Below are 21,421 nucleotides of genomic sequence, written 5' to 3'. Positions count from 1 at the left end.
ACCCTGTCTTGAAAAACTAAAAAAAAAAAAAAAAAAAAGAAAGAAAAAAAAGTGACTACAGATCAAATTTTGCTGGGTTTTTTTTTTTTGATGACATTATTTCCCATATAGACTTGACCCCTGCTCTGTGTGTGTGTATGTGGTGTAGTGTGTGTATCATGTATGTGTGTAGTGTGTGTGTGTAATGTGTGTGTGTAGCGTGTGTGTAGTGTGTGTGTATGTGTGTGTGTAGTGTGTGTGTATGTGTGTGTGTGTGTGTGTGTGTGTGTGTAATGTGTGTGTGTGTGTGGTGTGTATGTGAACTTGAACTTGCCCGTGTGCACATGTGCAAATCGGGGCAGGCCAGAGGCTAACGCTAGGATGTCATTGCTCGGTCATCATGCCCTTCATCTTTTGAGATGTAGTCTCTCACTGAATCTCACACCCAGTAGGCTAAGCTAGCCGGCCAGTGAGCCTCAGAGACCTGCTTGTCTCTGCCTCCCAGCTACAACTAGGCTTTTTTGTGTAGGTTCTGAGGGTCAAACTCAGGCACCTAGACTTGTATGGTGAGCTGTAGTGGCAGCTGTTTGAGCCATGTCTAGCACCGCCCCTATGAGGTAGCAGGTAGCTGTTGTAGCTTGAGTTTTCCTGCCTGGCCCACAGTCAGGGCAAATCTCTCTCACCTGCCAGTCCCACAGCCGTCAGACCCAACCAAGTAAACACAGAGACTTGTATTGGTTTCAAACTGTATGGCCATGGCAGGCTTCTTGCTAACTGTTCTTTCAGCTTAAATTAATCCATTTTTATAAATCTATACCTTGCCACATGGCTCGTGGCTTACCGGCATCTTCACATGCTGTTTCTCATCGTGGCGGCTGGCAGTGTCTCTCTGACTCAGCCTTCCACTTCCCAGCTTTATTCTCCTCTTTGCCCCGCCTACACTTCCTGCCTAGCCAATGGCCAATCAGTGTTTTATTTATTGACTAATTAGCAACACATTTGACATACAGAACATCCCACAGCAAGCTGTTACACCTGCCTGTGACCTTGAGGTACCTGCCCCTGGGGCGTGGCCCCTGGAGGACCCTTAAGACTTGGGATTCACATGCGGGCTCTGTCTTCAATATCTCGTGGTTTTTAATGCTGGAACAGATCAGGGCAGAGCTCACTGGAGAACAGCATTGGACCGTGCCTCACCCTTCCAAGATCCTGAGACAAATTCCTTTATTCTGCCTTGTGAGTTAACCCCCAAATAAATTCCATTGCTCATTAAATAGACTCCGTGGATTGCTAGTGACATAATCACAATAGTGAGCACTTTACCAGCTGAGCTGGGTCCCCAGGGATTTTTGTCTTTATATATTTTCTTTAAGCTTTCCAGCCCATACTGTCATATTTAATTCTATTAATTCATATTAAATTGGAATTTTTATTCTGTGGTCAAGAGAGGCTAATGAACTAGTTACAAGGCACAAACCTGGTGGATTCAGAATCTACTACAGTCGGAATATACAGACTGGCAGTGGTTTAGAGCACTCCGTGTTTTCATACAAGATAGATTCAGGCGAGTTCTCCCAAGAATGGCCTCAGAAGAAAATGGCCTGTCAATCATCCAAATGAGATCTAGGAGTATGCTGAATATTTAGGATTTGATGGTGCCATGGGTGGAACCCAGGGCCTCCTGTATGCCAAGCATGCACTCTACCACTGAATTTCAGCTCAAGCTCAGGTAGTTTTGTGTTTTTGTTTTGTGGTTAGCTTTGACACAGGATGTCTGTGGTCCAGGCTGGTCTCAAATTCGATATGTAGCTAAGGCTGGTCTTGAACTCCTGATCCTCTTGTGTCTACCTCCTAAGTGCTGGGATTACAGGTATATGCCAGTTTGCCTAGTTTTTGTGTCTGATTCTTCCTTTCCTTTCCTCTCAATGGTCAGTATACACGACTGTGGGCACACTCGGGGAAGTAACTGCTGAGGTTGTTCGTTCTCCTGTGATGTGTGGAGGTAGTGTTAGTTCATTTCTTCATTCTGGTTTGTTGGTCCACTCACTCACTCACTCATTCATTTATTCCAACAATCTATAAAAATAGAAAAAGCAGCACTATATTGTGTTAGCTCTAGAGGGCAGAATGGCCTTTGAGCCACTTTCCATGTGGTTTTAACACTTGGAAACTGTCTCTCAATGGCTCCTCACCTCCACTCAGAGGGAGTAAAGAATACCTTGAATTAACTATTAGTTTGGGGTGTAGATCCAACAGAAATATTTTCTAAATTCCGATTTTTATGCCTTTTGAGGATTTTTTTTTTTTTTTTGACAGACTCTCACTGTGTGGCCCTGGCTGGTCTAGAATTCATTATGTAGATCAAGCTAGCCTGAAACTCACAGTGATGCCACTGCCTGTTTCCAGATGCTACCGTTAAAAGTGTATGGTGGTGGTGGCACACGCCTTTAATCCCAGCACTGGGAAGCAGAGGCAGGCGGATCTCTGTGAGTTCGAGGCCAGCCTGGGCTACAGAGTGAGATCCAGGAAAAGGCGCAAAGCTACACAGAGAAACCCTGTCTCGAAAAACAAACAAACAAAAACAAAACAAAACAAAAAGTGTATGCCACCACAGCAGGTTACCTCTTAGGGAATTTGTGTTATTGTGTGTGTATATGTGCACTTACATAAAGGTAATATATACACATTGTAAAAGACTTCAATCCTGAGACATGTGTGATACAGAGAGCAAGGATAACCAGGGATTAGGAGCACCCCTCTGTCACCTCCAAACTACGTAAGGCCACTATTTCCCTTCCTCTCTATGGACAGAACACTGTACATGCTGTATTTTAATAGATGATCTCATGTAAAGTAGCATGAATCTTGTTCTGGAGCTCAACTTTTTCTTCTGTGCATAATTAAGTGTATTTAAAATGATTTAAAATAAATTGTGAGTCATACCTCAGCCTTTCTTTACCAGTGAAATGAAATGTGATGTGTCAAACTTGAGTTAAATCCATAATCTCCCTGGATGCGCTTTTGACTTGCTTGTAAGGAAGGCAGGCAGGCAGGCCAACCCGAGGCAGCTTCATGTGCCATATTGACATTCAACACTGAGAAGGGCAGTGATGTTGATATGTTCATCCCAAACTGCAATAAAGCTGTCCTAGGAAGTGCGGCCCCAACTGTCATTTCCCTATCCTTTGGGCTAGAAATGTGCCATTCAGACCCTCGACTCCCTGCCACGAAAATGCCAGACTTCCACGAAGAGCTGTTTTTAAATACCAATATAATCCTAGATTTTAGGTTTTGAAGACAAAAATCCCACACCAGTTAAGGGGTTTATTTAACACACACACACACACACACACACACACACACGAATAAGAGGTGACAGCTGAGCTTTCTTCCACATGAAAATTACCAGATAATTGCACAGTGTGTCACCGTTAAGTATCATAAAGTGAGTTTAGCTCTCGGTTTGGTTTTCCAAAGCTTTACCAGAGGTGGTTTTCTTGAGGATGATCGACAGCAGTTTGAAATATCAGATATTGGAAAAATATCTACCTCTACCTCCCCTTCCTGCTTACTTACTTATTGCCAGGGATGGTGGACAAGAGCCACAGTTAGAAAAGTATCACGTCACTGTGACACCACACCTGGACTACCCCCTTCCCCATCAGGGACACAAACTCAGAATGGCCACAACCCACCTGCACACGTGTCCGTTCCCAGGACAGGAAGGGATTCAATCCACATATTTGGCAACAAAATAAGCAATAAAGCAAGGAAAGGTGGGGAGTCTGGGACTCTGCCCTGGACGTCACTTCTTCATGTAAATATCCCTCACACAAATGCTTACCGAAAAAAACCCTTGTATTTCTACTTCTAACAGGTAACACAAAAGCAGGTAATATACGAGTCCTTTGGAAACAAAAGTGGAAGGAATCCAAAAAACGGGTCACGATCACCTCACCTGTTAGGAGACTCACGTGGTTCAGCTCTGCCTTACCTACCAAGTGTCAATCAAAAAAAAAAAAAGCTAATTCTAGGAAAATTAGATAATTAACAATTAAGAGTTATTTCACAAGGCAGTTCCTATTTATGTTGAGCATGACTCAATTTAAAATTTATCTCGGCTACCCACCCAGGGCCTAAATGCTTTCCCAGAGCAGCCTGCCAGGGGCCATTAGCACACAGCCCTCACAAATGGAGAAACAGAGCTTCTTGCTAATTTGCCAGCCATCCTTCCAACCTGTGTTTGCACTCACTGAGCAGTTAGCAAGCTTCTGTACCCTCTGATCCTGGTCACTGCCCCCCAGAATAAGATCTGGGGGAGGGGCATCCTGAAGGCATCATGATAAAAAATGAAGATGTCTGATGGTTGGGTGGGATGCGCAAATGTGGATGAGGAAAGTGTGCTTTGGTACTGTCAGGGTGTGCTGCATTTTATTTGGGAAATGAGGGGAAAAAAAATCTTCCCATGATCAGCCACTCCATGTGACATCCCAACCCACACTCTGCTACTGACATTTTATCTCCCACTGAACAGCCCGGCTGTTGTAACATTTTCAGGATTCTTAAATTATGTCTTGCAGGATCTAAAATCAGAAGGCAGGGACTTCAAGAAAATAACCAGTGTTGACAGGCACCTTTATATTTCAAGAAGCTGCTACACCTTAATGCTGTTAGAAGTTGAGGGACATTCTTTCCCACTTCTTCCAAAATATGTCCAGAAATAGGAGGGGCGGGGGAGGGCTGTCCCAGACCATTCAATTTTCTTTTTCCATATAAATCTGGGAAAAATCTTTCCTTCCATCCAATATTGCTAACAAGCTTATTGTTTTTCCTTAGGATAAAGAATTCCGGCATTTGTTTAATTTAAAATGAGAGCCGTGGTTCTCAACCTGTGGGTTGCGGCCCCTCAAATTGCATATTGGATATCCTGCATATCTGATATTTACATTATGATTCATAACAGAGGCAAAATTACAGTTATGAAGTAGCAACGAAATAATTTTATGGTCAACACAACATGAGGAACTATATTAAAGGATCTCAGCATTAGGAAGGTTGAGAGCCAGTGAATTAGAGTAACCAAGAAGTAGCCATGTTAATTAAGTAACTATGATAATTAAGCTTCTTATCTACAGTCAAGTACTGTGGAAAGGTGGAAGGACCAACAGGCTAGGTCATGCGCTGAGCATAAGCTTTATGATTTCCTGAATGGTTGAGTCTCAGACCGTGAGTGAGGAAGACAGAGTAATGGCTACTCCTTCATTGAGGAGGCAAATGAGGTTCCAAATTTGCCTAGTCATGACTAGGCTCAAATCATTACTCAGCTGTGGAGAAACTGGAACTCAAACTGAAATTGCAATCCTCCTCCTCCTCTTCCTCCTCCTCCTCCTCCTCCTCCTCCTCCTCCTCCTCCTCCTCCTTCTTCTTCTTCTTCTTCTGGTTTTTTGAGACAGGGTTTCTCTGTGTAGCTTTGCACCTGTCCTGGAACTCACTCTGTAGCCCAGGCTGGCCTCGGAACTCACAGAGATCCGCCCACCTCTGCCTCCTGAGTGCTGGGATTAAAGGCGTGCACCACCACCACCCAGCTGCAATTTTTTTTTTTTTAACATTATACCATGGCTTTGTAAAGGCAGTAACTTTGGATTGGCTTGTCATTAGAAGCTGCTGGAATCTTTGCTGTCCATGGTATTAGAAGTGCAGAATACAAAAACAGAATTATACCCAGTGTATAGCCTAGCTCTAGAGTGCTCAACCTTGATCCTTTTCTTCATAGAATGGATTTATATCTAGTTATCTGTAATACAGTGCCTTAAAGTACAGAATCTGGAGCCTGATGACTAACTCTGCCACTATTTGCTGACCTCAGAAAGTTGCTTCCCTTTTATAGGCCTTTTCCCCTGTGCTGTAAAAATAGAGATGGTCACAATATCTGCTTCATATGTTCATTGTGGTGATCCAACACATTTATGAAAAATTCTACGTCAAGCTTGGCATTATCTATCCATTAGCCAACTTACATTTAAAATGTAGTATACATAAACTTACTCTGTGCGTGTGAAAACTTCTGGTTAGATGATAAAACTAAAAGCTTGCTCCATCCCTGGAGAGTAAGAAACCAGCACACTGCTTTTATAAAGTTTTTGACACACAGCGGGAGCTCCAATTGCACTGAGTACTACTGTAACCAGAAGACTGTAACTGCACATCTTTCGAGCAGACGCTCAGATTTCACAAGTCTTTTCAGTTACCTCCCCTGCAGGTGTTTATCTCCAAGAACAGAGGCCAGGAAAGAGATGAGCGACCAATCCCCATCAATGCAGATGACAGTAAAGTCTCACTCTCAGAAGGTGCGAAATGCACACATGGGTGCCTTAAGTTTAGGCTAAGTGTATACCCTCTGCACAGAGCCTGTAAGTCCCTCCCCTCCCCTGTCCTCTTCCTCCTCCCTCTCTCTTTCTTTCTCTCCCTCCCCTCTCTCTTCTCCTCTCTCTTTTCTCTCCCTTTCCCTCTCGCCTCTTTCCGGACACTTTCTTGGCATTTGAGACAGGATTTCGCTTACAGGCGTGGCACTCACGGCCGGCTCCAAAAGGCGGTCCTTATATTAATTGAGGTGAAATTCCTAACAGCCCTCTGTACTAAAGACCCTTCAGCAGATACTAAATAGCCCTCAATTGGAGCGGGACCTGGACCCAGGATCCAGACCCCGCCCCAACGCAGACCCCGCCCCAATGCAGACCCCGCCCCAATACCAGGCCCCGCCCCAGAACCCGTCCTGTCCGACTGTGGCGCTCTCAGCTGCCGGCTTGGAGCACAGGAGACTTGCGCATTTAATCAAGGTGTCTTGGTAATGCCCGTCTCTAAATGAGCGGCAGAGAGACGCCTGCACTTTCGAAAAGCCTCAGCACGGCCTCTTTCCGTGTTCTTTTAGAGACTATTCCCGTTTCACCGTCTTGAGAACGCGTTTTGTTCCTTTGTCATGGTTTAAGAGAGCATGTTTTTAGTCAGGCGCTCTCTGGACAGTCCAGATCCTGGATCAGGGTCCCTGCGCCGAGCTTTGGGCGGGCCAAAGGGGAAGCGGGGTCCTTCTCTAGGGCGGTCGCACAGGCAGCAGCTGTGTGAAGCCGGGCTCAGGCAACATGTACTATAAGTTTAGCGGCTTCACGCAGAAGTTGGCTGGAGCTTGGGCTTCGGAAGCCTATAGTCCGCAGGTACGAGTTACGCCGCGCCGCCTCTGGCGGGAAAACGGCGGCCCGAGGCGGGCAGTCGCGGGGTCCGAGCCGGGAGAGGCTTCTGCCGGCCGATCGGTTCGGTTTCCTGGTGTTTCCTGGTACCTTGCCACACTGCCTTGTAGCAATCGCCGAGGTTTCTGTGTGTAATGCACCCTAGGCAAGGTGTGCATGGCACAGAAGTTCGGTCTGGATACCCTGAGGGGGTCAAGGTGACCCCTAGGGTGGCTGCCTGTTAAGATGGATTTCCCGTGGAAGTCAGTGGTGCACAGAATGTGACTTACTTGAGTTCGGGTTTCAGCTCTCTCTTGTTGAGGTGGCCTTTGTGACTTCCCGTCGTTACCCCTCTCACAGTCCAGAAGGCAGCTTCACCCAGCTACCAAATGGAAGGGTGGGGAGGGCGGGATTGAGACGCTTGCTTACAAGGCGGATTTCTTCAGATACAAGAGAAAGCCTGGGAAATGACACGCAGCGAGGTTTACACTTTCGTTAATTATAAAGTAGCAGACGGTGACCATTGGGCGAACTGACATTCAGGTTCTACTTAGAACCTACCGGTGGTGTTTCCGTGTCCGGCCTCAGTGTTGTGAAAAATGTGGTGTTTTAGAGCTCCATTTATATTGGGTTAGTACTGAATCTAGCAGGCTTAATTTTGTGACCTTGACTGTTACTTTTTGCTGTGAGCCCTTTCTGATTCAGGGCAGCATTAATTTGGGTTAAATGCCATATGTATCAAGAGAGCAGCTTTTTTTTTTGGCAGATGGCGCGGGATACATGCTATATATTCTCCAGAAGCTGAATCTGAATCATTGCTCAGAGTAGTGTGAGTGAGAAGGCTTGGTGGAACACGAAGCGTGGAAAACCTTGACTAGAATAGTAAGTGACCTGTATGGGCTATAAAAGACACTCCGTGTGTTATTACTGCCTCTTTTCTCCCACTGTGGGACACTACATCTTGTTTAAGGGGAGCATGTTTAAGTATGATTTCAATCCAAGATTAGATATGCTTTCAGGATAAAGGAGGTCAAGAAAGGCTGAATTTGTTTTTAGGGAAGATGAGGAGAAGTCCTAAGAGGTTTTAGATATTCAGCTTTTGATGATATGTTGTGTCTGGCAGCAGCTGAGTTTATGAATATGTTTAATAGACCAGGTTTAATAGACCTGGCTGTTTTCAGCCCGTGGTTGGTAGTAGGCTCTTTGCTGATGGAGAGCTCATTCAGGAAGTACGTAAGGAAGAGAGAGACTAGCGTTCTGTAACAGAAATGTGAAGGGAAATGAGGAGAATTTGTTTAAAGAACGGTCCAGGTTAGAAAGGGAGCTAGTGTGGTGTCACTAAAACCCAGTGGAATGAGTTGTAAGGAAAGAATTGCCAGTATGTTGCCTGATTTCTTGTGCAGAAGATGTAGGGAAGCTCTATTTTCTTTGTTTCTCCTATAGTGCATTTTCAGTGTATAGATCATATGTTATGGTTAGGGAAGTTTTGGCATGCAGATGCCATGTAACCCACTCTTTATTAGTATGCAGATCATTAATTATATCACCCTTAGGAAGGTCTCACATGCTCGCTCCCTATTAAAAATCCCTGTCTGCCTTCCCATTTTGGCGTTTATCAGTGTAGTTTTGCCTATTTGAACCCCCTGTAAACCCCACAGCATATGCTTTCCTGTGTAAGGCTGATTTTAAACGTACTTTTGAGGTTCCTTCGTGTTACATGTGTGAGTGTTTCATCTAGATATGTCACAGTTTCTCTCGTGATGGTTGTAGATATGCTTTTTAAAATATTTTATTTTTCATGTGTGTGGGTGTTTTGTCTACATGTAAGTCTGTGTTCCATGTCATTGCCTGGGGCCTCCAGAAGCCAGAAGAGGTTCCCAGTCCTCTGGAACCAGAGTTAGAGGCAATTGTGAGCAACTATGCTGGGAATTGAACTTGGGTCCTCTCCAAGAGCAGCCAGTGCTCTTAACTGCCACACCATTTCTCTAGTCCTGTAGATAGGCCTCTAATGGAGTTGTAGCATAACCTAGTGCTTCAAGGAGAAAGTAAAAAATTGACTAAGTGACATTGACATAAAATTGACATCCAGAGCAGGAATTACCTAAAGGAGCTTTTGATATAGACAAGACTTTCGGATTTTTGGCATCCCTTGAGTTAGATTTCACCCTAGTATTAGAATTTCTAAGTTACTTAAAGCTTCTATTTTCTAGTTCTGGTGATCGAACCCAAGACTTCATATATGCTAGACAAGTGCTTCTCCACTGAGCTACATCTCCAGCTCACTTAGTTTTCTTAGGCTACATTGAAAGAAGCCGTTTGGGGTGGGCATTGTATGAATTAATAGATTCGGAGTGACTGTAGGGGCTCATGACCACAGACAGCACTAGGGAAACCAGGAACGTTAACCTGGCAGGCGTTTCTCTTTAGTGAAAGGGATTTACACCCCTTTCTGCCCAGAAAGCTGGGAATGGGTGTATTTAATAACCTGGTGATCTTGTGCTATCTGTAGGGGCAGGCTTCACCTGAATCCCCTAGGCTATTATGCTTATCCCAGGCTTCTGAGCATTATTTCTCAGTCAGTAGAACCCATTCTTATGAAAGAGGTCCCGTGTACTTTGCAAAAGAATCTACTGTTATGATTATTCCAGACCCTTCCTTCCTGAGAACTCCTTATCAGTCAGTAGAACCCATTCTTATGGTAGAGGTCATAGGTACTTTGCAAAAGACATGTACTTTGCAAAGATGTAGTCATGCCTTAAGCTTTGTTGTGATCGTTGTCATGAGGAAACTTTTTTCCAAAGTTGTTCTGTGCTTAAATGTGTCAAAAATTACCTACTTGGGGTCAGACTCTAGAAGTCTGAACCAACACCGGCTAAGCTGTGTTGAACAGAATTTCCTTCCTGCCTCACTTGGATCGCTGTAGCATTTGCAGGACTCCCCCTCCCAAGCTCCCTCCCCCAACTTGGTGTTCTGATTCTGATAATTAGTAGTATTTTTGTCTTCCTTTCTTGGACACAGTGCACTGTAAAATGAAAATGTTTGTACCATCCAGTATTATGTAAAGTGAATAAGTAGCATGCATTCAGTAACCAAATATGGAAATGCTACTTCTATAACAATAATAGAGATTTGTAAGTCAACTTGATGGCAACTAATTGTTGGGGAAGTATTTTATTGTGGCTAATTAAAAAGCATCCATCTTCCTTTTTGTGATATATGGCACAAATAAATTAAGGCACATGAAAAGGTACTTGACATTACTAGTCATTAGGGAAACGCAAATCAGAACTGCAGTGAGGTACCAGTTCATGTCTCCCAGAATGCCTGTAGGCAAAAAGACAGACATCAGCTTGTGGAAATGAAGATACAGGGAAGCCAGAAGCATTGCTGGAGAGAATTTAAAATGCTGCGGCCACTTTGGAATGCAGTTTGGCAGTGTTTTAGTTATCGTGTTTATTGCTGTGATAAAAACCATGGCCAAGCCGGGCGGTGGTGGCACAAGCCCTTAATCCCAGCACTTGGGAGGCAGAGCCAGGTGGATCCCTGAGTTTGAGGCCAGCCTGGGCTACAGAGCGAGATCCAGGACAGGCTCCAAAACTACACAGAGAAACCCTGTCTTGAAAAACAAAAACAAAAAAATGACCAAAAGCAACTTGGGGAGGAAAGGGTTTATTTTGTCTAAAAACTCTCCGGTTACACTCCATCACTGAGTGAAGTCAGAGCAGGAACTAAAGCAGAGCCATAGATCAGTGCTTCTCAACCTTCCTGATGCTGTGACCCTTTAATACAGTGTCTCATGCTGTGCTGACCCCCGACAGTAAAATTACTTTCGTTGCTACTTTAACTGTAATTTTGCTACTCTTACGAATCGTAATGTAAATATCTGTGTTTTCAGATGGTCTTAGGTGACCCCTGTAAGGGGTTGTGGCCTGCAGGTTGAGAACACTGCTTACTAGGTTACTCGTTCCTCATGGCTTGCTCAGTCTGCTTTCTCACAGCACAGAGGAACACCAGCCCAGAAGTGGCACCCACAGGTCAATCTGCTGGGGGCATTTTCTTGAGAGTCCCACTTCCCTGATGATTCTCACTTGTGTGCACTTGGCATAAACTTAGCTAGCATAGGTAGTTTCTTAAAAGGGGAAATATCATTTTACTCTGTGACCCAGCAATTCTAGTTAAGGTACTAGTGTGATAGTCTAGGTGTGGGGAAATATGTGAAGAGAGGACTGGAGGAGGGTTATTGAGTAAGTTTGGCTGTGGAGGTGAGTCGTGAAGGGCCTGTGGTAAAGTAACTACACTTTATAAGAAATTAGTAGGCGATGGGATGCAGAAAGTTGGGGTAGAATATGTCCTCTTATTGATGAGTGGCATCCTGTGATGAGGAAGGAGTATCTGAGGTGACATGGGAATGGGAGGGTGGTGCTGCTCTCCATAGAGACTGGGAGCTCCCGAGTGGGTTGATAGTGAAGTTGAGGCATTTGGAGTGTGAGGTGGCAAAGGGACCTGGTCAAGATGTCCAGCTTCAGTTAGAAATGATCTGAGCCACTGAAGATTTAGTCTAGTCTCCAGTCAGAGGAACAGATGGACAGGTTTCTAACAACTGAAAACTGTCTTTTATTTGTTTCATGTGTGGGAGTGTTTTACCTGCATGGATGTATGTACATCACATGCATGTCTAGTGTCTACAGAAGTCAGAAGAAGGCCCTGGATCCCCTGGAACTGGAGTGAAGGATGGTTGTGAGCCTCCATGCTGGTCCTCAGCAAGAACAAGTGCCCTTGACAACTGAGCCTTCTCTCCAGGTCCTCATTAAAAATATACATTTTTTGGTTTTTGGTTTTTTTTTGAGACAGGGTTTCTTTGTGTAGCTTTGGAGCCTATCCTGGAACTCGCTCTGTAGACCAGGCTGGCCTCGAACTCACAGAGATCTGCCTGCCTCTGCTTCCTCAGTGCTGAGACTAAAGGCATGCACCATCACTGTCAGGCCAAAAAATATTTTTTAAATAGAGATAAATTTCTGTTTCTACCCTCCTCAGACCTAAAAGGTAGAAGAAAATGCTTAGCCTGTCAGCTTTAGGAGGAAGATCAGGTTTCCTTTGTCTTTAAACCGTTCAGCTGGAGGTAGGAGAGGTGGCTGTTCCGTTAAGTAGCACACCCTACTCTTTCAGGGCCCTAGTGTGGTTGTCAGTACCCAAGTCCATTGGCTTACAACTGCCTGTAGCTCCAACTTCAAGGGATACGATGCTGTCTTCTGGGCCTCCCAGACACCTGCATTCACAGATACACAGATGTACCACCCCTTCCCTCTATTCACACATACCGTATGCATAATTTAAAAATAAATCCTGCTTTTTTTTTTTTTTTTTTTTTGAGCTGGACAGGCAGTATGTCAGCACCGCCAAACCCAGTACTGCTCACACTGTACTTAATAAACCTGCTTTCTTTCTGTAAAAATGGAGTCCAGTGTCCTGGCACAGTGGAGTAATCCCAGCACGAGAGGTAGAAGCAGAGGGTCAGGAGTTCAAGCTCATCCTTGGCTACAGAGTAGGTAGGTTCCAGGCCAGCTTGAGCTTCAGAGACCCTGTCTTGAACAAACACAACACAACTTGTGCCTGCGTCTCCGGGACACATTCCTTCCTCGCTTCTTAGCAATTAAACAGGAAGAATTCAAATGGTGTAGACAGTTTTAGAGTAGGGTTATGTACAGTCAGTCGCCTGGTTTCCCTTGGTTGAATGAATCTTTCAGGGGTGTCCCCCTTGCAGGAGTAGAGGCTCTGCCACAGAGCGCCAGTTGGTAGACTTCAGTTAGGAGTCTACATTGTGACGAAGCTGTAGGCTTTCCTAGTGCAGTTACATGTTGGCAAGTGTGTATGGAAGGTGCTGTCTATCAGTTGGGACTATGATCAGTGACCAAAACGTGCTAGAATCCTGCATTCATGTGGCTTCTGTTGCAGAGGGAGAGATGTAGATAAAGGGGGATGTAGCATGTTTGGTGGTTAAGTGCTGTGGAGAAGAACGAGGCATGAAAGTGGGCTAGCTGTTTGCAGGGTTGGGAGGGGGATGTGCAGGTTTTAAAAGGGCGATTAGAGCCGGGTGTGGTGCTATAACCCAGTCACTTGAGTTCAGGGCCAGCCTGGGCTACAACTGAGTTAAGGGCCAGCTCATGCATGATACATGAACCTGACTTGAACAAACAAAAACCAAAAAAAATAATGTTTTGGAAAAGTTTCCCAGGGGTGATGTAAGAAGGTGAGAAACCTGAAGACCATTCCAGGCAAAGAAATATGCTTAGAGTCAGGGAGGCTTAGAGGGGTATGGGAAGGGTTGAGGAGAAGGAAGGGGCTGAAACAGGGGAGTGGAGAGAAGGGTGCACCGTGCAGACCCCTAAAGCTGTTAGAAGAACTTGGGGTTCAGTTCTGTAAGCTAGGTGTCTGGGGGAGCTCGAGTCTCCAGAGTGGCCGTGCCCTCCACAGAGTAGGGTAGAGCCGAAGAGTAGACTGCCAGGCAGTAAGTGCGGAGGTCCAGTCAGGAGGCTGTTAAACCCAGGGCCTGGGCCAGTGGGAGAGCTGGAGGTAGATCATTGGTCAGATGCTGAGAAGGTTCTGAAGGGAAAGCCCAAAGGATCGGCAGCCCATGACTGAGAGACAGTACCTCCAAGATCTGGAGCAGCTGAGAGCGCCGGCTGGTCTTTCAGGGGGCCCAGGTTCGTCCTCAGCGCCTGAAACTCCAGGTGCAGGGGACCCCATGCCCTTTTCTGCTTTCCTCTGCTGGCAGTCACATGGTGCCCAGCTGTACATGCACACAAAGCCACCTCCTGGTCTAGCCGGTTTTCCGGAAGCCCAGGACTGCCAACTGCCCCCTGCCTGGAATCACCGGGGCTGCTGACTGCTTTACCGTTGTTGGGTGGTTATCGTGATGACAGGGAGGTGTAGCACTGTCATACCCATTCTTTTACCCGAGGGCCAACCCTTGCGTTATTAATGGATGGTGTGGTGACAACAGCCGAGCCTCATTGGGGAGAATGCACAGTTCATAGGAATAGAGGGGATAAGACACTGAGAGGCAACTTTAGCAATCTGTGTTCTGAATTTTTATAATGAATACATGAAATGATTTCAGACTGTTGAGGTAGCTGATATTCTTGTGCATATCTGGTGTAGCGTAAGTAATGGTCGTGCCTGTTGAATGAGTGAATGCATTACTCTAGACAGGCCGTTCCTGAACCAGACCAACTGACAACTGTCCTTCAGTCCTTCCTGTACAGACCAACTGACGACTGTCCTTCAGTCCTTCCTGTACAGACCAACTGACAACTGTCCTTCAGTCCTTCCTGTACAGACCAACTGACAACTGTCCTTCTTCAGTCCTTCCTGTACAGACCAACTGACAACTGTCCTTCTTCAGTCCTTCCTGTACAGACCAACTGACAACTGTCCTTCTTCAGTCCTTCCTGTACAGACCAACTGACAACTGTCCTTCTTCAGTCCTTCCTGTACAGACCAACTGACAACTGTCCTTCTTCAGTCCTTCCTGTACAGACCAACTGACAACTGTCCTTCAGTCCTTCCTGTACAGACCAACTGACAACTGTCCTTCAGTCCTTCCTGTACAGACCAACTGACTGTCCTTCTTCAGTCCCTTCGTTTGTTTGGTCAGGGTTAAGATTAATGCCTGGTTGGTGGGGGCAGCATGAATGTTCATGTAAATGTGTGTTTGTAATTCATCCTTGTCCTCCCCTCTCTGCACTGATGTTTTAAAGGTCTCCTCTTTAGAGCCTGTCGGGTACAGACACATTTCTTTGAGAAGTAAGAACTCTAGTGACTGTGGAGGCTTGAAGCTTCTTCCCACCATAAACCTTTGTTTTCCTAGATAGAATGTAAAGGGATCGTTTTACTGGCTCGAAACTCTTCAGCTTCAGTATGCAGTGCTGTTTGGGAGGACTGTCTATGTTGCCTTGCAGCTTTGTGCCTCCTTCAGATTAAAAAAAAGAGAGAGAGTTCCCTTTGGTTTTGGTTTGTTTGGGGTTTGGTTTTGTTTTGTTTGTTTTAACATGCCGGGACTGTGCACGTTAAGCAGGCGCTTTGATATGAGCTACATCCTTTCAACCTGCCCTTAGGTTCTTTGAAAAAATAAACAAAAAGTTGGTGGCACACGCCTTTAATCACAGGGAGGCCGAGACCAACCTGGTCTTATATGGAGAGTTCCAGGACAGCCAGGGCAAAGCCCTGTGAAAAACCAAACACCACCACCAAAAGGCAGCTTTTTCTCCCAGCACTCAGGAATAGTGGCTCATGCTCTAGTTCCACCTCTTGGGAGGCAGAGGCAGGTGGATCTCTATAAGGCAAGGTTTGAGACCACCTTGGTTTACACAGCAAATTTCAGGCCACCTTGTCCCCAAAAACAAGCAAAAAGATTTGCTTTTAATGGCTGAGCCTTCTCTCCAGCCCGCACAGTACATTTTAGAATAACTGCTTAACTTTGAAAAGAAAGCTGTCCTCCTCAGCTGGCACCCTCTTAGACCCTGCTGTAAACAGCCAGCAGTCTGCTTTTATTGCTACAGCTCTCTATTTTGTACTGCCGTTAATGAAGTCTCGTGTGTGTGTGTGTGTGTGTGTGTGTGTGTGTGTGTGTGTGTGTGTGTGTGTGAGAGAGAGAGAGAGAGAGAGAGAGAGAGAGAGAGAGAGCGCTCACAGGTAGAGTTCTTGACAGTTTGCTTGGGAAAGCAGATAGGGTGTTTTCTCTGAGGGTTGAGAACCACCCAAAGGCCTCATAATGCAAGTGATGAGACCCTGCTCCTTCCCTTGTATAGTTAGTCCCAGACAGTCTGTCTCCGGAAATAGCTCGGCTGCCCGGACGTACTCATGGCTAGCTGCTGTCCTGTGCTTGCCTGCAGGGGTTAAAGCCCTTGGTTTCCACCGAAGCACCGCCTATCATCTTTGCCACACCGACTAAACTGACCTCCAGTCCCACAGCATACGACTATGCGGGGAAGAACAGAGTTCCAGAGCTGCAGAAATTCTTCCAGGTGAGTGAAGACCAGAGCAGAGAGCTGGGATGCGGAGATGTGTGTGTTGGGGTGGGAGCTGAAACTTGAGTTTACATTACTGTTGTTGTCTACCCAGTCTCCTTTTTCTTTAACTAGAACTCTTGGTTTTCGTTTGATCCATTAACTCATAGAACCTATTTACGGGTAGATGCCAATAATAGAGGCAGGGTGGTTGACGACCTCATCGCCGTGTAACTTGCACAGGTTTTCAGGTTCTCATGTAGCGTGGTCCTCACAATCCCTGTGAGAGAACACTGAATCAGCCAGTACCTACTTATGTATGGTGTGTGTGTGTGTGTGTGTGTGTGTGTGTGTGTGTGTGATGTGCGTGCAGAGACCAGAAGACACTGGAATCCTCCGGAGCCGGAGTTGCGGGTGCTTGTAGGAACTGACCCGAGAGCAGCAAGGGTTCACAACTGCTGGGCCATCTTGCCAGCTCAGTGCAGCCATTTTTCTTCTGTGTTTGGCTTGCTTGGTATAGAGGTCACTGCGCTGTTGGTGTAATTGGGAAACCCTCTTAGGTAGGACATCAACAGAGAGAAGCCAGAGTTGACACTTCGATATGATTAATCTACCTAGAGATAACAAGAACCGAGTCACCTGATGCTCGAGTGCCAGGGAATGGTGGACCCCACCACAGCTTCCCCCAAAAGTATGTTCAGGTTCAGGTCCACTTTCATGTTGCTCAGAGTAAGTCCTTTAAATCTGATGAGTAAGATTTAAGAGGCTATTGGAGTCTGTACAAAGCATGAATTAAAGGTCCTCCAGAATTGGATCACAAGCGAGAGCTTTAGCAGGTGATGGACCGGAGCGTTCCTAACTGACCGTGTTCCGACTGTGCGCCCCGTGACCAGGGCCAGACTGGATGCAGACATGCTCAGAGAGTGTGTCTGGGCTGTTCATCTGCCGGTTGTCATTGCTCTTCAAAACTCCCCAGGGCCCTGCTCTGGGCAGAGGAATACGGTAAAGGCTGTAGAAGCTGTCCATCGCCTTTATGGAGGAGTGCACGGGGGAGTGCATTCTTCAGTCTGTTGTGAAATCTCGTCTCACCAGCCAGCTCACTGTCAACCCTTGCTTTGCAGAAGGCTGATGGTGTGCCCATCCACCTGAAGCGAGGCCTTCCTGACCAAATGCTTTACCGGACCACCATGGCGCTGACTGTGGGAGGGACCATCTACTGCCTGATTGCCCTCTACATGGCTGCGCAGCCCAAAAACAAATGAATAAGTGGAGGACTGGTGCACTTCGTGGCACAAACCCTTTGAATTTTCAGCTCTCTGGTTTTTTTTTTTTTTTTCCACTTGAATGGTCTACTAACATTTTTGCACACAAAGGAAAAGATAAGAACACAAGCCTTTTGGTTGTTTATGAAATGCAGATGGCCTGTCAGATGTCAGAACTCATTTGACAGTTAAAACTATTGTTTGAGGAAGTCACACTGAACCATGTTTGTGCTCCTGATTTCCCTGGAGGTTCTGGATGAAAGTTGCTCGCGGCCTCATTAATGGCAGTCTGTGCTCAGGGCTCAGGGCTCTGTCTAAGCAGGAATACAGAAGCCTGTCTGGGTTTAGGTGTGACTGAGGAAGACAAGCTAGAGAGGTCGGGCATGTGAAATGAAGGGTTTGATTAGCCTCCTGGGCTTTCCCACCTTGCAGTGAAATGTTAACAGAAATTATTGCAATCTGTCTCTGTTTGTCGGGCAGTTGGTTTCAAAGGGTTCTTTGCCTCGCCCAGCTCCTTAGTGAAATGTCATCTATTTGTTCCATCATGGGAAAGAGAACACCTGTCAGGGTTGCTCTTTAGACAGCTGTACCAGAAATCCTCCTGTAATAATGCTATGACTTTAAGTTATGATTTACTTGACTGTGGAATAAATATATGAATACAAAGTTTTAGTTTGAGTTTGTTTATTTATTTATTTGAGGCAGTGTCTCACTCTGTTTCATTGGCTGACCTGGAGTTCACTATGTAGACCAGGCTGGCCTCAAACTCAACAGAGATCCGCCTGGCTCTGCCTGGGGAGTGCTGGGATTAAAGGTGTGCACCATTATGCCCAGCTTGATGCCTAGCAATGCCCAGCTTGACACCTAGCATGCACAAAACCCTAGGTTCAATTCCCAGTTTGGGGGTAAGAGCCTATTTAAAAAAGGAAAAAAAAAAACAAACCCTGAAAAAACATCTCTCCCTCAGCAACCTTAACTCCTTATAAATCCTTGCAGGGGGCGGTGGGGGTGCAGGACCTCACAAGTCCCTCCTCACTTCCATGATGAAAACCCAATGTGCCCAATCTTGTGTTCTCATGGGGGAAGGGGACCACAGTTGCTGGGAGTTCAAGAGGACACCACCAGAGGACAGCATCTCACAACACTCCCCGCTCCTCTGGGTCTTCACGTTCTTTCTCTCTACACGCTCTTGGATGATCCTTGAGATTTTGAGGGTACTTTACAGATGTCCCATCGTAAACACCACCCACTGCAAAAAGAAGCTTCTCTGACCAAAGCTGACAGAGCACCAGTCCAGGGGCATAAACACATAATCAGAAGGCAGTTTCATAGGCATTGTGCCCATTTAGCAAAACCAACCACAGAAGCTTCCTCGTTAGTGTCTGTGATCTCCCCAGCCCTGGGCTTTTGACTGAATTGTGAGTGTTTCTTCCTGTGAAGCAGCCCTCAATTCCAATTGGAAAGTGGTTGGTTACTCCTAAGAGTCATGCCACTGTCGCACCCGTGGGCACAACTTGTCTGGCATATTGGGAGTACAGCACTCAGGGCCCACGGTGGGGAAGGACGGCTGCTGTTGATTCTTTCCCAGCAGCCTGCACAGTGTCTTGTAAAGCTAGCCAGCAGGGTGGAAGCTTCTAGCTTGGTCCCAGCTTGCTTTTGCTGGGTCCTGCAACCAAAGTGTTCATTGTCCTCACCAACAGGATCTTACCATCTCGTTCTGCTGGGCATAAACAGCAATATCAATAATGTTTTGGCGGCCTCCTTGACCAATAGCTCATTGGGGGGTAGCTTGTCCCTGGCACTGGGATTTTCGTTCAATAATCTCTGAGTTCTAGAAGCATCGTTTTCTACCCACACAGGGTACCTTCGTTCAAACTCTTGTTTTAACATTAACAGTCGCAAGATGTTGGAGGATTTTTTTTCTCTCATTAACCTGTGTGTCATCTGTGCCTTGCTCAATCATGAAGTTCCCAAGACTTTCACAGCTGTGCCTGGTCTTTGCATCAAGTGTGAACTGACTGTCCAGCCCCAGGCCTTTAGATCTGCTTCTGGGCTTTCAAATACTCTTCTAAGTCCGCGAACATGGAGAGGTTAGCATCCTGCCATCTACCAAATGAAACCTTTTGCAAAGGGTGGGCAGGACCACTGAAGGCCCACTACCCACCCACCATTTCAAGTACAGGTTGGTCTCAGGAATCAGCTAAGGGTCGCCCAAAGAAAAATGTTCACAAGGTTCTATCATTTTCTCAAAGGATCAGTGTTGAGTATAGCGTGGGTGGGAGGCACTATGTGAGGCCTCCGCAGTCCAGTTAATTCTTCCTAAGTCCTTCTGCTGTCTCATCCTGGGCTGCCATGCATCTCCCCACCGACAGTTTTGGTGAGGCCAGACCTGACTCATGTTGCTCTGACTGACCGAGGGTCACCAGGGAGCATAACTGAGCTCTCATCTGCTGTTCCTGGTTGGAGTCAAGCTTCTGGGGTCTGACCATCTCTGGGCCTGAGCGTGGCTGGCTGCTACCTCTCCATTGGCCACAGCTGCCTTTCTCCAGGGCACTGGGTTGGGTGAACAGTTTCCAGCATCAGTATAATTTGTGCACAGCTTACTCTCTAGGCATAACTGCCTACCCCTGTGACAACCTTAGTATTTTTTTTTTCTATTTTTGAAAACTTGGTTTTTATTACTTTACAAAAAGCATACCCTTGCTGTGGATAGTATGCAGTGAATGTGTTGCTCTGATTGGTTAATAAATAAAGTGCTGATTGGCCAGTAGCCAGGCAGGAGGTATAGGCAGGACAAAGAGAGGAGAATTCTGGGAACAGGAAGGCCGAGTCAGGAGTCACCAGCCAGACACAGGAAGCGAGATGTGAAGGCAGAACTGGGAAAAGGTACCAAGTCACGTGGCTAAACACAAATAAGAATTATGGGTTAATTTAAGTGTAAGAGCTAGTCAGTAATAAGCTTGAGCTAATGGCCATACAGTTAGTAAATAATATAAGCCTCTGTGTGTTTACTTGGGTCCCAGCGGCTGTGGGACTGGCGGGTGAGGGAGATTTGTCCTGATCACCAGCAGGCTGGGACACCGGAAATCTTCTAGCTACATACCCTCCCCATTTTTTGTCTTCCTTACCCAATCTCCCCCACCTTCCCAGAGAACTGTGCATGGTGTTAAGGGACGGAGTGACTAGGAGGCCCTTGTCTCTCACCTTGCCCCGGGGCTGAGACAGCTCACACATAGTCCTTGGCAGAATTTGACTTGGTAGGAGCAGAGTGTCCTATACAGCTTTGATTGCGCTGTCGGTGTAGGAGCACGGGAGCGTTCCTGTTGTGGGACAATCATTTTGTACACTGTGAAAACGTGTCTCTGCCAAGGCACCTTCTGATTGGTTTAATAAAGAGCTGAATGGCCTACAGCTAGGCAAGAAGAGGATAGGCGGGACTTCTAGGCAGAGAGAGGGGAAAAGGAGAGGAATCTAGGGGGAAGAGAGATGCCAGGGGTCGCAGAGAGGAAACAGGAGGTGCAAGATGGAAGAGAGGTAAAAAGCCATGAGGCAAAATGTAGATTAATATAAATGGGTTAGTTTAAGTTGTAAGAGATAGTGGGACAAGCCTAAGCTACAGGCTGAGCTTTTATAATGAATAATAAGTCTCTGTGTCACTTTTTTGTGAGCTGGTGGCCCAAAGAAAATCCATCTACACATCCGTCTCCTGGGGGGACCAGATATGGCAGGACTAAACTGTATTTAACATTTCTGGGGGCCAGGATGTTGTGGTTTGAATAGGTATGGCCCTCATAAGACTCATGTGTTTGAATGTTCAGCCCATAGGGAGTGGCACTCTTGGGGTGTGGCCTTACTGAAGTAGGTGTGGCCTTGGAGGAAGGGGTGGGCTTTGAGGGCTCATATATATTCAAACCACGCCCTCTACAGTTTTTCCTTTTGCTGCCTGTGGATCAAG

The 21,421-nt window shown here is 46.2% G+C and overlaps 1 protein-coding gene across 1 annotated transcript; it reads left to right on the top strand.

Moving 5' to 3' along the window:
• Positions 1 to 7,052: 7,052 nt before the first annotated feature.
• Positions 7,053 to 18,138, top strand: LOC128115572 (cytochrome c oxidase subunit 7A-related protein, mitochondrial). Its single transcript, XM_052746416.1, has 3 exons — positions 7,053 to 7,187; positions 16,091 to 16,222; positions 17,326 to 18,138. Exons 1-3 carry the CDS (start codon positions 7,116 to 7,118, stop codon positions 17,464 to 17,466), a joined length of 345 nt encoding a protein of 114 aa, XP_052602376.1. The 5' UTR covers positions 7,053 to 7,115; the 3' UTR covers positions 17,467 to 18,138.
• Positions 18,139 to 21,421: the final 3,283 nt, after the last annotated feature.

This window comes from Peromyscus californicus, unplaced genomic scaffold (genome assembly GCF_007827085.1).
Source record: "Peromyscus californicus insignis strain IS unplaced genomic scaffold, ASM782708v3 Scaffold_1__1_contigs__length_55948999, whole genome shotgun sequence".
NCBI classification, from domain to species: Eukaryota; Metazoa; Chordata; class Mammalia; order Rodentia; family Cricetidae; genus Peromyscus; species Peromyscus californicus.
Note: the sequence above shows the minus strand (reverse complement) of the source record. Positions and strands in the feature narration are given on the sequence as shown.